This window comes from Accipiter gentilis, chromosome 18 (assembly GCF_929443795.1).
Source record: "Accipiter gentilis chromosome 18, bAccGen1.1, whole genome shotgun sequence".
NCBI lineage: Eukaryota > Metazoa > Chordata > Aves > Accipitriformes > Accipitridae > Astur > Astur gentilis.
Window position 1 is genome coordinate 26353434 of NC_064897.1, and position 15944 is coordinate 26369377.

Here is a 15944-nt window from a genome sequence, read left to right on the forward strand (position 1 = left end):
AGAGGAAGGGGCAGGGGCCTGGCAGGACTCAAAAGGAAGGCAAGGCAACTTCACAAATACTAGAAACAACCCAACAGGACACATCATTCCCTACTCCAAGAGCAAAGCGGACTCTCAGAAAAACTCGGTGTTGTTTTTGCTCCCCAGATGCTAGAATTACAGCAATAAGCATAAAACAGGGCCAAGCATGCACTGGCACCAAACATCTACATTCATTAACACTGAGGAGATATAGTCGGAGTTTAGGACAGGGATTTTAAGTTACGATGTTTTTAAGAATAAAGAATTTCCTGAGCCGTTGGTAATGTGGATCATGTTTAACCCCTTACCAGGCACATTGCCACATACAGCTGGAGGCCATAAAAAACATTCAATTTACCACATGTATCTCCACAAGCATTCCACAACAGAACAAAACAATTTCCACTCCATAACAAGACAGCCAGGAAGCTGTCGGACAAAACATCCATAAGTGTATAGAGACACGTGCACACACATTTACTGCAATCAGGCTCTTACTTGATTGTCTCTTGCTGGGTATCCATGATAACCTGAAGTCAGAGGCTCGTTCTGCAAGACAAGAAAACAAAGAATGAGTGTAGTGGTTGCAGGGAATAAAACCCAAGGAATTATACGTCTGCCTTAACTCAGCCAAAAACAAGAACCTGCATGAAATGGGGGAAGAATGAGCTAAGATTAAAGTATTCTGCTAACTTACTATTTTCCCTGTAAGCCACTATGCTTAAAATTCATTTTCAACTGCATATGCCAAATTGTGCAGAAGAAAAAAAAAAAAGAAATCAAAGCCATAAAATAAGCGTAAACTAACCCTACCTTACCCTCTGTAATTTCAGTTGTGCGTAATTCTTGTAATTTTCCAAAGAATTTTTATATGCAAACTTCATTTACCATCATGAAAACTGAACAAAAGAGACCATAAAATTACAGAAGCTACTGCCCACCTTGCCCACTCTTGAAGAAATGTTTCCCTAAACATTAGCCATTAAAGTGTCAATTTTCTCCTTTTCAAAACTATACTAATAGTTTAACATGAACTTAAAAGGCAGTCAGTGTAACTTCAAACACCCCAGCAAGCCTAAGCAATACCTCACACACTCCCGACAGGAAATCAATCCTCTTGGATTTTTTTCTTCCTTCACCCCAGAAGGGGCTCTAAGCCTACATGTTTTGTGTTATTGGCAGCCCCGTCACCCTGCTCCACAGGAATATATGAACCTCCAACACTTTTGGAATTTCTCCATGAAATTCCCAGACTCGTCTTTATTTTAGCAGCACAGTGGGGATTAATGTAACATACTTCACGACACTTCTGAAATGTTTTATTTCTTTTTCTTAATTTATTTTCTGTTACTCTCCCTCCAACACCTCCTATTCGAAACGGGGAGAGGGCACACACACACGCCCCATGCGTGCATCTTTCTCTCTGGGTGGAGGATAAACTAAACTAGAGAAAGCCTATATCAATTGCACCCTGGTACCCCCGTGCATTCATGAGCAACTCCCAGCAGAATGCTAGCAGCAGGAAAGGAGGCAGCCACCCTCCACAATCAGTTTTTAAGTCTGTTCCTATCTCTTTTTATGACTTGCGAGGAGGAACTCAGAAGCGAGCCCTGCACTTTCTCCAGCAGCTCTTGGGGAAGGGTGGGGAGAGAGAGGCCCAAGGGGAAGACCCTGACAAAACACAGCAAAACAATCCCAAATTGTCAAAAGCAAAGATATTCTGGGCATGAAGCTGACAGAGATGTATGATCGCTGTCACGAAGAGATTTTGTTGAGATGTTTTGGATTCTGTGCTGTGGTATTTGGGTTAAACAGGCCAGCTCCTACCAGAGAGAGGTCTTCTGCCCTACACAGAGCATTTGGTTGCTGGCACAATTTCACAGTTTACACAAGAACACTTTAACACAACTTCTGCTAAAAAGGAAGGTGCTAATATTTCAATACAGGGACTGGCAATCCTATTTTAACTCTGTATTTGTCCTCCCCCTCTTCCTCTTTACCTTAAACCTGCCCAAGGGATTCTCCATGGAAACTTGCCAGGAAACACCCGGCCTCTCCTAAGGCTCTCGCACTAAAGCTACCATAGAAGGCACAGTACGAGAGCTTCAAGGACAACAAAACTTCTGTCAGCCAGTTTTTTGGGGATTAACTGTAATTAATTACGTTTATGACCCTGCGAGTACATTCTTCTCAAATACTAATAGCCAGCAAGCAGGTAAAGCACAAAACTCCACAAATAATACAGAAACAGAAGGAAAGACACAGAAGTTAGAAGAAGCAAGTGCAAACTGACAGCTACAGCACCACCCAAAGCTTTTGGGTTTTAACTGTGAACTTAATTAAAAACCAAGCAACACCACAATGAAAACACACAGCTAGTACTTTTGTCCGCCAGTATAAGTACACATTATAAGAAAGTACTGTGATTGTTTCTCCTACACTATAGTTTACGAACTATCCTGGTTTCAGCTGGGATAGAGTTAATTTTCTTTCTAGTAGCTGGTATAGTGTTATGTTTTGGATGTAGTATCAGAACAACGTTGATAACACACCGATGTTTTCAGTTGTTGCTAAGTAGTATTTAGACTAAGCCAAGGATTTTTCAGCTTCTCATGCCCAGCCAGCAAGAAGGCTGGAGGGGTACAAGGAGTTGGGAGGGACACAGGGCAGCTGACTCAAACTGGCCAAAGAGGTATTCCATACCATGTGATATCATGTCCAGTATATAAACTGGGGGGAGTTGGCCGGGGTGGGGGGAATCACTGCTCAGGAACTACCTGAGCATCAGTCGGCAAGTGGTGAGCAATTACAAACCAAGTGATGCACAATGCATGTTCCACTTCTTTTATTATTATCATTTTATTATTATTGTCATCATTTTCTTCCTTTCTGTTCTATTAAACTGTCTTTATCTCAACCCATGAGTTTTACTTGTTTTTTCCCTCCAATTCTCTCCCTCGTCCCACTGGGGGGAGGAGGGAAAGTGAGCAAGTGGCTGCATGGTGCTTAGTTGCTGGCTGAGGTTAAACTTAGATACAAGTGCCACAAATGTCCACCTTGTATCAGGAAATAATGGTCTTCTCTTGAAAGACCATTCCAGGTATGCTTTTAACAGTACTTGTACACACACCTGCAAGGTCAGTACCTCAAACATGCTTATGTTCCAGACTCTCTTAAGACCTTGGAAACTAGAAAGATTTCCACACAGAGAACAAGGGATAAATGGAAAAGTTGCCCCTACAGATACTAAAGATATGGGCAGTGAACGCAACCAGAAGTTATAAAGAAGAAAGGAAAAAGAAATCATTATTTTGAGGATGACATTCTTCACAACAGGGACTAACAAAAGGGACTATCACAAGGCTGTGGCCGAAAAGAGACAAAACCGAACTTTGTGGGGTTTTCCTGAAGTCAAAGGACCTGGATGCCCAGAAACCACCTCTAGACACAGAATGGTTTCTTAAATAGAAGCAAATCATAAAAATGTGAAAAGGAAGGGAAAGACAATTACACAGATCAAGGGCAGTCCACAGTACATAAGAGGTCAGAAAGAAACATGAAATATTGAGTGGAAGAAAAAAAAAGAAAAAAAAAACCAAAAAAAAACAAAACCACAGCCAGCAATCTCCACTTTGTTTTTTGGAAGACAAACCCCACAAATCATAGACTAAAAATGTTTGAGGGATATGGTTGCATCAGAAGGTAAAAGAAGAGGTGAAAGAAGGTTACATTAGGAAAGTGAAAGTTTGGAGAAAGTAGAGGTTAGAAAGAGGGTAGCAGCTGGAGCATTCAGGTCACAAAAAGGCCAAAGATATCTCTGCTTTCATACAGCAATGCTACCACCAAGTAGTGAACTCTTTGGAAAATCCCCGCTGTGCGTATCATTGCTCTAATTGAACTTAACTCTCCCAGAGAAGGCAGGAAGCGCCTAGGGAAACCATCTCCCGCCAATAATCTCCAGTGCTGCCAATTTTACAGGTCACTAATAGTGAATCCGGGGCCTGCTGCATGATTATTCCATATGGAGTTTGCTTTTGTTGAAAACTAAACAGAGCAAGAAGTGAAAGCGTTAAACTCCTGCAACTGGAACAGGACAGTCCAGCAACTTCCAGACAGAAAACCCCATTAGTTAGCAGGCGATCTAAGGCAGCAGAGGCTGGCGATAGAGTTCAATCTCCTCCTCTGCCTGCACATGCACAAAACTAATCTCACAAAGTGGAAGCAAAAAGAGAGAGAGGGAAGGTTTGACACAGATAAATACCCTGCCCACAAACACAGACAGACCCTGCCTCCTAGCAGCAGCCTGGTGGGAGAGGGAATCCCCAGATAACTCCGTCTCTCTTGCTGCTCCCTCCTGCCAATTACATTTTTCTTTTGATACCAACATGCAACCAGACATTCGTAAAGAAATTGAGTTGGGCAGTGCTAGCCTGCAAAATCAAATCAAACTGACACTGGGATGTTTCATTACTTTGTTTACCACTGAAAGGCGTTTCTCAGGTACTTGCGATTTGCTTTGGGGTGGGGAGAAGAAAAACCTAGAAGCTAATAGAGCACATCAGCTTTCTGCAACACATTCTGTGATTTTATTCAAACCGTATTGACAATCTCGCGCATGGGCTTCCACGCTTCTGTAGGATGTGTGAGCATTGTGGTTGTACCCCAGTAATAGCCTCTGTGCCGGCCAACTGGATTTAACAAGACTAAAGTCCTGAAACTCAGTCAAACCCACTAAGCCTTTAACCCAACCCCCCCTTTACTTCAAATTTTCCCCTTCTTTAATTTCTCAGCCTTACTAATACACATTCTTTTCCACTGGCATTTGCAATAGTAAGGTCTGCCGCAAACTGCAAGCCGCAGGTACCACCTCAGGTCACAAGGTAAACACAGTACAGCCATTTGCAGATGACTGAAAAGCAAAGGAGATAGATACTCCTGCACTAGCAGAACAGCCAGGCTTTGGGGTTGTCGGGGGTTTTGCCACCTCTCAACCTGGTAAATTTGAAAAAGTTGCTGAATTGGACACATCTTGAAAACAGGAGAAGTTGTCAATAAACCAGGACACCAGTAAGAAGTGATCAGCTCTGCAGGTGCTATTAATTTATGAAAGGCCATAGAGGACTGGAGTAGAGTCAGTCCTCTGGAGGAAGTGTTACAGCTGTAACACATAATGGAAAGTCTTAAAATCCTCTTACCCTTTTCTTAAAAATAAAACTAAATTTTAGCTTAAAGAGGCAATAATTCTCTTTGACCTAACTTGACCCCAGAACAAATTAACTTTACATTATGGACTCGCCATTTTGCCAGACGCAACAATTAGTGAGGCCTGGTTAGCAGTGGTTTCTTGACAGCCAAACTAAACCTAAAACCTCTAGATTAAAACTCTGCCAGTAGGAACTCTTAGCTTAGTGAGTTCATCCGTATTTCCCCTGCCGGAGAATCAATTCCTGCTAAATCAAAGCTTCAATCTGAAGCGTCAAGTCCTTTCAGTTGCAAAGATAACCTCAGAAACATGACCAAGCAATCTCTTCCCTGGATCTGCGGCATGCCTGCTTTCCTGACAACACTGGGAAAAGTGGAGTGAAGTTAACGCAAATCTTTCAAGTTTCACAACCGCCTCCTGGGTTCTGAGCAACAGCAGTAAAAACAACACGAGAACAGCTCATCTGCCTCTGCTTCAGTTGCCCCCGAGAGTTACCGGCAGCGCAGCAGCCTGGTGGCTCGGACTGAAGTGGCACGGGAGAGCCCCAGCTCCGGAAAGCCAGAAACCCCTGGACTACACAGAGCAACGAAATACAGGCAACAAGAAATTACTTGTTCCTCTCTAAAGCAAAACGGGATTTTGAAGTGGGGAGATAGCACAAGCTACACATTTATCAGACACTTGTGCTAGAAAAACAGAAGCCACTTTTCTAGGACACAGAGAGTAAGATGTTTACCCAAAAAAAAAGCTGAAAACACTGCCAAGTAAGCTATTGATCTGAAAGTGAAAGTTGCAAAAAAGTAAAGCTCACGAGCCAGGCAGAAATCCCAGCGCTGTTCACCACAACCCAGTTGTAAAGCAAAAAAGATGGTGAAACATCTTGCATAGCAGGAAAGACAGAAACTCTGTGCTGGGGGGGGGGGGGAGGGGGGGTGGTGTCTCGAAAAAGGCTTTTTAGTGCTTTACTGTGGCAGAGCATTAGTAAAACTGTAAATGCCTTGACCTTCTTATCAGCTACCAAGAAAATAGGTAATTCTTCATTAGACCCTTACTTGCACAAATTATTGCATATAGACAAAAAGGAAATATCCATTTCTTTGTCCAAGTGCATCTGATGCATTCAGTCTGCTTTCTCAATTGTGTGTGCCATCTCCCTACCCCAAAATGTCTGTGGATAAAATTAATGGGAAAAGCAGCATCTAAGGCTGAATTACCGATTATTAATGAAAAACTGAACTAAAGTAGTTTTTAAATGGAACTTAATGTCACCCTTCTCCCTTGATACTTACCCTAATTTGATATATAGCTCTTGCTAATCACTCTGCAGTTCCAATAACTGCATCTATAGCGTGGGACGCTTCCCTTCAGCTGTCTTCACTTTCAATTAAACTTGCTCTCCGGCTTTGGCCAGTTTCCAGACGCACAGACGTCATCTAGCAAAGGACTTCCATTTATTTGCTTCCTTGCTAGTGTCCTGACATCAACGACCTGCATGATTTTCTGGGTGCAAGTAGCAGGACTTAAATTTTACTCCTTACCCATGCTTTTTTTTTTTTTTTTTTTTTTAAGTGTATTTGGGGATGAAAAGCCCAAGATTTCGATAAATGCCACCACACCAATTACGCTGCACATCGCTGCCCTTGACGACTGGGAAGACGCACGCCAGCTAACACGGCCCTGGCTTCCCACGCCCGCCCAAATTACCGAGGCCACTTCTTGAGGGACAGAAAAACCACAAGTACCGCCGCCAGCGCAGAGCTCCGGCCGCAGGAGGCCCAATGCCGGCGGCCGCCCCCGCGGGAGCAGTGAAGCGCCCACGGGCTCCCCGCTCCGGGACGGAAGCTGGGATGGAGGCCCATCCGGCCCCTCTTCCTTCCTGGAATTCTGGCCCCGTTGCCACAGCGACGGTGGCCTCCGGCCTGGCCCCCCACGCACTCCGCTCCAGGTTTCCCCTTCTCCTAAAAATATCGTGTTTTCAGCAGGACATTGGACGCGTGGGATGGGGAGAGCTCCCGTGCCAGGCCCTCGCCATCTCCCAGGACTCCGGATCCCCCGGTGGGGATGGCTGGTGGCGTTCCCCACCTCCGGCCTCTCACCCGCTCCGGACCCCAGCAGAAGGGGGTCCCCTGCACCGGCCTCAGGGTTTTGCAAGCCCAGGGCTCTCCAAAGCCGGACACCCACCTCTGCAGCGGGGACACGGCACCCCGCAGCCCCCGGCAGGCCGTAACCCGCCGCGGGGCCTGCAGGCCCCTCTCGGCCTTCGTTAACGGGCAGGGCCCCAGCCGGAGGGAGGCCAGGCTGGCCAGAGGCTCCCCGGGCAGGAAGCCCAGTGACACAGTAAAGACGAGAAAGGAAGGTGATGTCAGATTAATAAAAATAGCCTTCTGCCCCGACCAGAGTTTGAATAGTTTGGAGCAATTAGCTGGGCAAGCCCACGAGGTGGGCAGCAAGACAGAACAGGGCGACTTGGGGGGAGGCTGCGTCCCTGTCCAACGCCCAAACACATCGGTGCAATTTTCTGTATTTGAAATGCATATTTTCTTAACTCCAACCTCCTGGCGCTTCTGTTCTGCGAAACCCCCATCTATACTACAGTAACTGGCTGGTATAGCACAAGCCGCAGAACAGAATACACACAAATACACATCTGACCAAATCATGTAGGAAAATGGTATTTAAACTTTCAGGTCTGTTTAAAAAAATTCAGTATACAACAAGTTTACAAATGCACACTCAGGTTTTAAGCTGACAGTGTCCGTATGAAGTTACAATACAGATGTCTAATTTTGCAAAGATAAGGGGGACTTTCATACACAGAAAGCACTTCCACAGCTAAAATGGAAGAGCTAAAATTGAAGTATTTTACAGAGATTCTTTATAACAATGCAGATTCTTCCCTGAGTTTGTGGGTTTTTTTCCCCTTTGTTTTTAAAATAATGGCAGTAGCTTTCTGGAGGTCAGAAGCAGCTTTCCACCAACTGGGTTTTTCATTTTCCAGATCAGCCAAGGGGTGTTTTGAGCTTCTCAAAGAGATGAGGTTTCATTAATTCAGTGTAATTTAAATGTGCAAAATACACACTTTTTTTTGGACTACATATGGCAGCATCCTCATACTGCTCCAGGCATAAAGGAAATACAGCCTGTCTCTGCTGGTCCATGACCTACGTTGGCAACAATAGATCCAGTGCGAGTTAAAGCCCCTGGGAATACTGTGCACAGCATGACGTCTATGATCCAGCAAATACAAGGACACTCTGCATGCAGAGAAGTCAATAGCACAGAATATTGATTTCCCTGCTTTTTTACTAGGCAGAAGCATTTTAAAATGGCAGCTCATCTTCACTTCCATTCTTACTCAACAGGAACAGGACAGGGCTCATAACAAGGCTTTAAAATCCAGCACTGGGGGCACCTTTGGATGCCATAATTTTTACATGGGGCTGAAGAAGCATTTCACACATAATTCATGCTAAGCCACTCATTACAGGGCAACACGCTCACGGCATGAAAATCCAGCTTGCTCAAACACGACAGCTACAAGCTTTCGCAGGATGAAGAGGACTACAGAGTTTTTGCCTTAGTAGACAGCTTCATTGCTTCTGCTTTCTCAGAAAACAGGATGGAGAATATGGGAGAGAACAGGATGAGGGAGATGATAGACCTCAGATCCAGAAGGGAAGTCAGTTGATCACAAGCTTCTTGGCTGATTTTACAGATATTCAGAGGCTGTTGCTCAAAGGCTAAAAAGGAAAGAAGAGTACTCCTACTTCCCAGAATAAAATTATAGTTGTTACATTACCTGCAGAAGAGAAGGCTGAAACTAATTTGTTGGTTGGGTGTGAAGAGGCTGTGATATAAAATTAAACCTGCCTTGGATTTGGGAAAATTGACACGAAAAAGATAGAGGCACAACAGCACATGACTCAGACGAAATCATGCTGTATACCAAGTGCTGCAGGCAAATAGGTGCAAGAGAAATTTTCTGTGCCCTGGACATGCTGGCCTGATTGCATAAGCTGCCCTAGATAGTTACAGAAATTATTTTCCCAGGTTTGCATTACAAACCAGCTTCCCATTCCCAAAGACATAATTTCTTTGAGCAGTCTAGCCAAATACAGTTTCATCTCCAGGGCACTCCAAGTGCCCACAGCCAGCCCGAGAAAGGAGGGAAGCAAGGCGGGCAGGCTGACGGGCCAGAGCTGTAATGGCAAGGGGTTAAAAAGCCCAGAGGAGGGAGAAAGCCCAGGGCTTGGGGCACAGGGTGAAGAAAAAGCAGGCTTCAGGAGCGCCTCGGCAGCCAGGGCTGTTTCTGATTAAGCCTGCAGGATTGTGGAGCTGCACAGGAAGCGCCAGGGGGGCTGGGGGGTCTCGGCTGCCGCCATCCCAAACACACTAGAAATCTTTGTGTTCCAGCAGCACCATCTGGAAACAGTTAGAGAGAAACAACTCCCAGGCCTTCCATCCCAAAAGTAAAAAAAAAAAAAAAAAAAAAAAATCCACTCTTAAGACCATTAAGCCTGGCCTCTTCATCCCCCTCCTGGAAAGCTCCTCTCCCTGCAACAGCAGGGAACAAAAGGGCATCTATAAAGGGGAACAAACCCCCTCGAGTGCTGCGAGGGCAACTTGCACAGCGTGGCAGCTCCCTCTGCTCACGAGGAGCATCCCAAAGTGGCATCACAAGGGACAGAGAAAGGCCAAACCCTCCATCTCCTGGGCAGCACACTGCTGCAGAAGCGGCCCTCGTGAAAGAGCATCCAGGGCACTAATCGCACCTCGTAAGACAAACACAGGGAAAACACAGCAAGCCGTTCCACAGCTAGAATATCACCAAATGGGAGCCATGCGTGTTGAGGGCTTATCCTGAATTTTGGCCCCTTGGAAGCTCTCATTTCTGTGCCATAAATTAGCACATGGATGTGAGTGAACCCACTCCAGCAGAGATGAGTATTCCAGACACACGCAAGAGATTTAATTCTGTTCTTAAGAGGACGGAAAGAGCACGATGCAAAGCACATAATTGTGGTGATGCTCCCCTGCTGCCTCGGAGGTACGAAGAATCAAAAGGGTGACAGAGACTGATCCAGCCATTTCCAACTCCCAAAGGGCTCCTTCCAGTAAGGACTGGGACAGCCCATTAGTGCCTCAGTACATGTTCTGGAGACAAAGAGGGTGTCTGTCTCCGAAATGCCATTCATCAGTATTTTAAAAGGGAAAAGCAGAGGTCATGACTGTTGAATTTTACCAGAATAAATCCCCATATAACAGTTTATTAGAGAGGTACTCCCCTTGCAAGGGTTGCTATCTCCACAATGACGTAAAGCCTGCAGGACTTTTATTCTTCCCTCCTTGCCTTTACCTTTATTCACCTCTCCCCCACACATCAGTATTTTTCAGGGTTTTTCTTCTAATTAGGCAGCCAAGTGCTACACGCTTGCCTATAAAAAATGTAGAAACATATCAAAACAAAATCAAAGCTAACCTTTCCACATCCCAATTAAGCAATTACATATGAAAAGTAACACGAGCGATTCCTGCTATATAACACAATGCCATTCCACTACAGAAAACACCCCTTTGCTATTTTCCTTACTTTCACCCTGCAACTGAGTGCCATCTCTTTACAGGCCACAGACAGTCTGGATAGGATGTGGCCACATGCCAAGGCCCTCTATAACCGGAGTGCAATTCAAAAAAATTTTTAAAAGCCTTAAAATAACAGGTTTTCTCAGCCATTAACCAAAGACTCCTTGGAATCCACTTCTGTTATACAAACCTCCTCACTGCTGCTGCAAAGCTAACTATTGCTAAACATGACTGCCCCAAGATGCCAGCATGGTAGCTGTGGTCGCACCTCTCGACTGAGTATATAAAAAGAGAGAAATCCTGCCTAAGCCACCAGAAATACCCACCCTAGACAAACTGTCCAGTATGGCAGGCTATAGCAGATGCCCCAACCTAGCCAAATAACTTACGCAGGAGGAATGAAGCATCCCTGTGCAGGCAATGGACACAGCTAGAAAAGGGTTAAAACAGGGAGCAAGCAAGGACTAATCAAAGAATCTCCTTCCCTCCCAAAGGAGGGACACCTCCTCTAAGGAACAGTTTTGAGAGGAGTTTCAGTACGTGCTTTGTTTCAAAATTTTAAGAGAAAGGAAGAAAGACCTGCCCTTCATTTGGAAGGCTGCATCCAAAAAGTCAGGAGAGTGCTCTGCAAAGAGAGGAAGATTCAAAACAAAACACCACCCAACCCAGCTATAGGGACAAAACAGGCATTTACAGTAAGTTACTGTTTCCATTTCATTGCACACAGAAGCAAGGCAAGTCACTCTGAAGGCGTTTCTAAGAAGGATTGTGTTACTGTGGAGAGCAAAATTATCCAGCGAGGTATCTGTAAGTGGTCTGAATTCTCCAGTTTGGCCCAGATGGGAGTGCTAGCCTTGCTTATAAGGGAAAAGCTGCTGCTGCTGCTGCCTGCATTCTACGCAGAAGGGCCAAGAACTTTATGTATTAATGGAAAAATGAAGTAAGAGACTGCCAGCAGTCTCAGGCATTGGATATTCTTATACTATTGTACATCCCGTGTTTAAATATGGCCATCAACCACAAAAATAAGATTGCAATTAAACAGCAAGAGGTCATATGAACAAATCAGACCTGTGAAAGCTCAAGACAGGTGCCAGAGATCTTTGCGGTGACTGCAGCATTAAAGCACCAGGCTGCTGCACCCCGGGCACCTCGAAGGCTGCAAGGCCTGGGTCTGCTGAACAGGCAGGAGATAGACACAGTTCTTGCCTGCAGCATCCCGCAAGCCTGCAATGCATTTCTCTCTTTTTACCAGCTTTAGGTTTAGTTAAAGCCCAGGAAGTCCTCAGAAACAGCACACAACCTCCTTACAGAGCCTCAGTTCCACCCTATTGTCTTTAGAGATAGTCTAAAGCCACTGGAAAATGACCCACAACCCTCCCAGGAGGTCTCAAAACCCCCAGATTGCACAATCCTGCCAGCACCACACAAAAGCATCAAAGCCCCCTCCCTTCCCCGCCTGCAAGACAATGTAATAAAAAAGCCACTCTACCAGCAGTGGAACTAACCGAAACTAGTTCCTTGCAGATTTGTACCCTCTGCCCCCCCCGGCTGCTTCCCGTCCCAGCCTCCCGCAGCTATAACCACAGCCCCCCTCGCCGTGTCCCCTGCCATGGCCCTGCCGGGCAGAAGGCAGCACACACCATGGCATGGCCAAACCGATCCATCCACCTGCTCCATATGGAACGCGTAATCCACAAGTCCTGACCACCTTGCCCTCCGTGGGGCACTTGCCTGTGCATCTCTGCCTGCCCCCACACCATCGCCATTTTTCACGAAGCTTTTAGGAAGGCAATAGCACTACAATTCTCCCAACTTTTAAATGCGATTGAAACTACCACTTGGTTTGTAAGTGTGCACATACGGGAAGGGATTGTCACAGCACATTCACCTAATGCTTGTTTCCGTCACAATTTAGTCTGAAAACCTCTTCTGTGTGCAATCCCTGGAGACTTCTTTGCATTAAGAAGTTACATTTCCCTCCCTGAGCCTACAACAGATGAAATGCAGAACAGAAGAGATCTAAAAACACTCAGCTCCTGAAATTACAGTATCCTGTATCTTCCTATGCGGCACATTCATATGAAGGAAACAAAAAAGGGAGCCACCCTCCCACTGAATGCATAAACATCTTAAATTAGGTACAGAGAAACTGGCAGTATAGCAAACCCCTGAACTGGAGCACTGTGGCAAACAGCAGACGAGAGGGCCAGTCAAAGCTTCAAACCATGCCAAAGAACCACTTGCCTTTTTTTTTTCCCCTCTCAAGGTTTCTTTGTAAATACAGCCAACATTTTATTCAAAGCTCTAGACAGTTGCAGCTCTATAAATTCAGTTCTACTTGCTCCTTCCTTCTGCACACTTAGTAACAACTGCTCCGCCCAAGTATAAAGAGATTAAAACTCAACTCCCTTGAGCTACAAAGTGATAAAAAACCTTCCAAGAGCATGGTTTCTACAGTCAGATTAAGTCAACCTCAAAAAAATCACACTACCAACAAAGTGAATCACCCTGATTTTTCCATTCCTGCTCCCAAATCTGCAACCCTACCTCATCTCTTGCATGCACAGTAGGGATCACAGAAGAACACGGCAAGTCAGATCAGCTTGCTGATCCTCCTGAAAACTAATCCCTCAAAAAGGAGAAGGATTAACTTCATGAACAAAGGTGGTCACTACAGGCCACGTAATCTCTAACACCTGTACACGGGAGGGTGTAGGACCACATGGTTGGCATCAGGGAGAAGGCAGGGCTCGTCTTTCAAGGAAAGCATAGTTTTAGATCAGCTTAAACCAGTGATGAAACTGCAACAATGTGAGCTTTGCTGACAAGTCTCCTTCTTGGAAACTACCAATCCTTGACCTCCATGCATTTCAGAGCCTTTTACACAGGCATCTGTAACACTGCTTTAAGATTCAGAGTTTTTACTCCCTTGAAGAATTGATCAAAAGAAACATCAAGCAGTCATCTGAGGCAGCAGAAGAAAGTCTTATTTCTGATCATATTTCACGGCTTCCCTTCCTCATGCCAAAATGTCTCCACTACTGTATGGCCTAACCAGATATGCGTGATGTTTGCTCATTCTTTTCTCCTTTCTTCACCTTTCGGAAGCAGGGAGCAACTCAAGTCTGCTGCTGCTCTACCAAAGACTGGAGCTGCTTAAGTGAGCTTGCATGAGCAAAGGGATGCTCTGCAGATAGTAGCCATGGGTATCCAAAACGAAGCTGTCAAGCTTTGTCTGTTAATTATTTACAGAGTTGTGAGAATCCAGGAGGGAAAAGGCATTTTTATCGAATAAATTTACCCACACTTAGTAGCTAGTTTTCAGATCAGTAACTGGGGAGGACCTATAAAAACAGATGCTAACTTTTTTTCCCCACTAAATCTGCAAAAACACACACAGGCCACTTCTGTTTTCAGTGCTTTGGATCTGTGACCTCCATGACTTTCAGACAAAAAGCACTGCACTTTGCTACAGGCCCATATACCACTGTCACAAAGAGATGCCAAAGATTTGGCAAGACCAGCTGCAGAAGTATTGGCTGACACTGATTCTGGGGAGGATGTTGATGGTAGGATGAGGCACGTAGAAGATGTCACCTATTAAGCATTCTAAAAGTACGCATCCTCTGACATCAGTGCTATTGATATTTTAGAAATGTTCCTGCTTCTCAGCCTGATGCTACAGCCTTCAACAAGAAGATCTGCACGCATTCAAGAGCTGAGAGACTCTACCCCACCTTAGAATATGACCTGGCTTCAATGATTAATGCTTTCATTACCTCTCAGCTGGACTACAGCATGGTGACAATGACAGCACAAGACATCAGCTTTTAGGAAACTCCAAATCACACAGAAACTGGAGCTGACAATTTCATGCCTTGAACCACTGCAGTTCTCCATACAAATGGCTAAGCAGATCTCAGGGTGAACATTTACACAGGTCATACTGCAAAACACACTACTCTTGAAGCCAAGGAGCATTGCAAACTTCATCACTTTCCAGGAGTGGTAGGCACATGCTTACTTCAAATCCTCTCCCCCCCAAAAAAACCCAAAAACCACAAACAACAACAACAACAACAAACCCCTAAACCTTTCTTTTACATTAAAAAAGTGAACAGAAGGCTTCAAAAACTAATCTTGAAGGAGCATATATTGCTCTTCCTAAAGAGGATAGGAAACAACAAACATCATCTCATTATATTAGGCACATTGCTTAATGCCTTACAAGAAAGCACCCAAACTATGACTGCAGAAGATAACATGGTGTGTATATAAAATATACATTTGTGCATATTTATTACACATATCTATGTATGAACTTGACCAAAACTGAAACATAACAGACCCCTAAACTTTCTAGGCCACAGCCAACACCAGTGGGCATTTTGCAGCACTAAAACTGTCTCAGAAAGGAAGAAAGGCCTAGGAAAGTTGCTGGATTTGCAGTGCAACTTCCTACTGCCAAAAATCAAGTCTTGAGGCACCAACATTACCACCTGCAGTGTATAAATGTTTGTGTCAAAATGAAGCTTGTAATCCTCCTGGGTGAAAAAACGAACCTCCCAAATCCCATCCCATATGAAGACAGCATTGCATCACTCAGAGTCTATTGAAAGATAGTGCTGGTGCCTGGAGGATTACTTGCAGCTTTAAAGCAGCAGCAGAAAAAAAAAAAATTAAAAGATGCTGGAATTTCACACAGATGCTGCTGCTGCATGGGAAAGCTGTTATCAGCCGCAAAGAAAGGCACTGTAGAGATTCAGGACAGAAGGGCTGAACACATGCAAATCACAGATTGAATGAGATTGCTTCTCTCCCCTACTGCTCTTCAATCAGATCAGGAGGATGAGGGAAAGAGCTGGAAATCTGCTCCCTTCTGGAAACAGTCAAAAATCCCCTGGGGGAAGAAAAAAAGAGGGAAGGAAGAAGAACAAGTATTCCCTTTCTCCTGCTGCCATTACTAAAGCCAAAAGGGCTATAAATGAGAAGCTCCAAAATTTAAAATCTCTACTACACAAAGATAACATAAAAGCATATGGCCCCAAACTCTGGCAATGGCAGTTCTAGCTCTCTCCTACATCCTAGAAGCCACGTATTACAATAAGGCTTAGCTTCTCAACTGACTACATGT

The 15944-nt window shown here is 44.8% G+C and overlaps 1 protein-coding gene across 8 annotated transcripts in view; it reads right to left on the reverse strand.

The window, feature by feature from the left end:
* RBFOX2 (RNA binding fox-1 homolog 2) overlaps window positions 1-15944 on the reverse strand; it is a 173325-nt gene that overhangs the window by 135209 nt on the left and 22172 nt on the right. For all 8 annotated transcript variants that reach the window (XM_049821576.1, XM_049821581.1, XM_049821579.1 and 5 more), the window contains exon 2: window positions 520-570. In XM_049821576.1, coding sequence (XP_049677533.1) covers window positions 520-570 — 51 coding nt within the window. The remainder of the gene's footprint in view (window positions 1-519; window positions 571-15944) is intronic.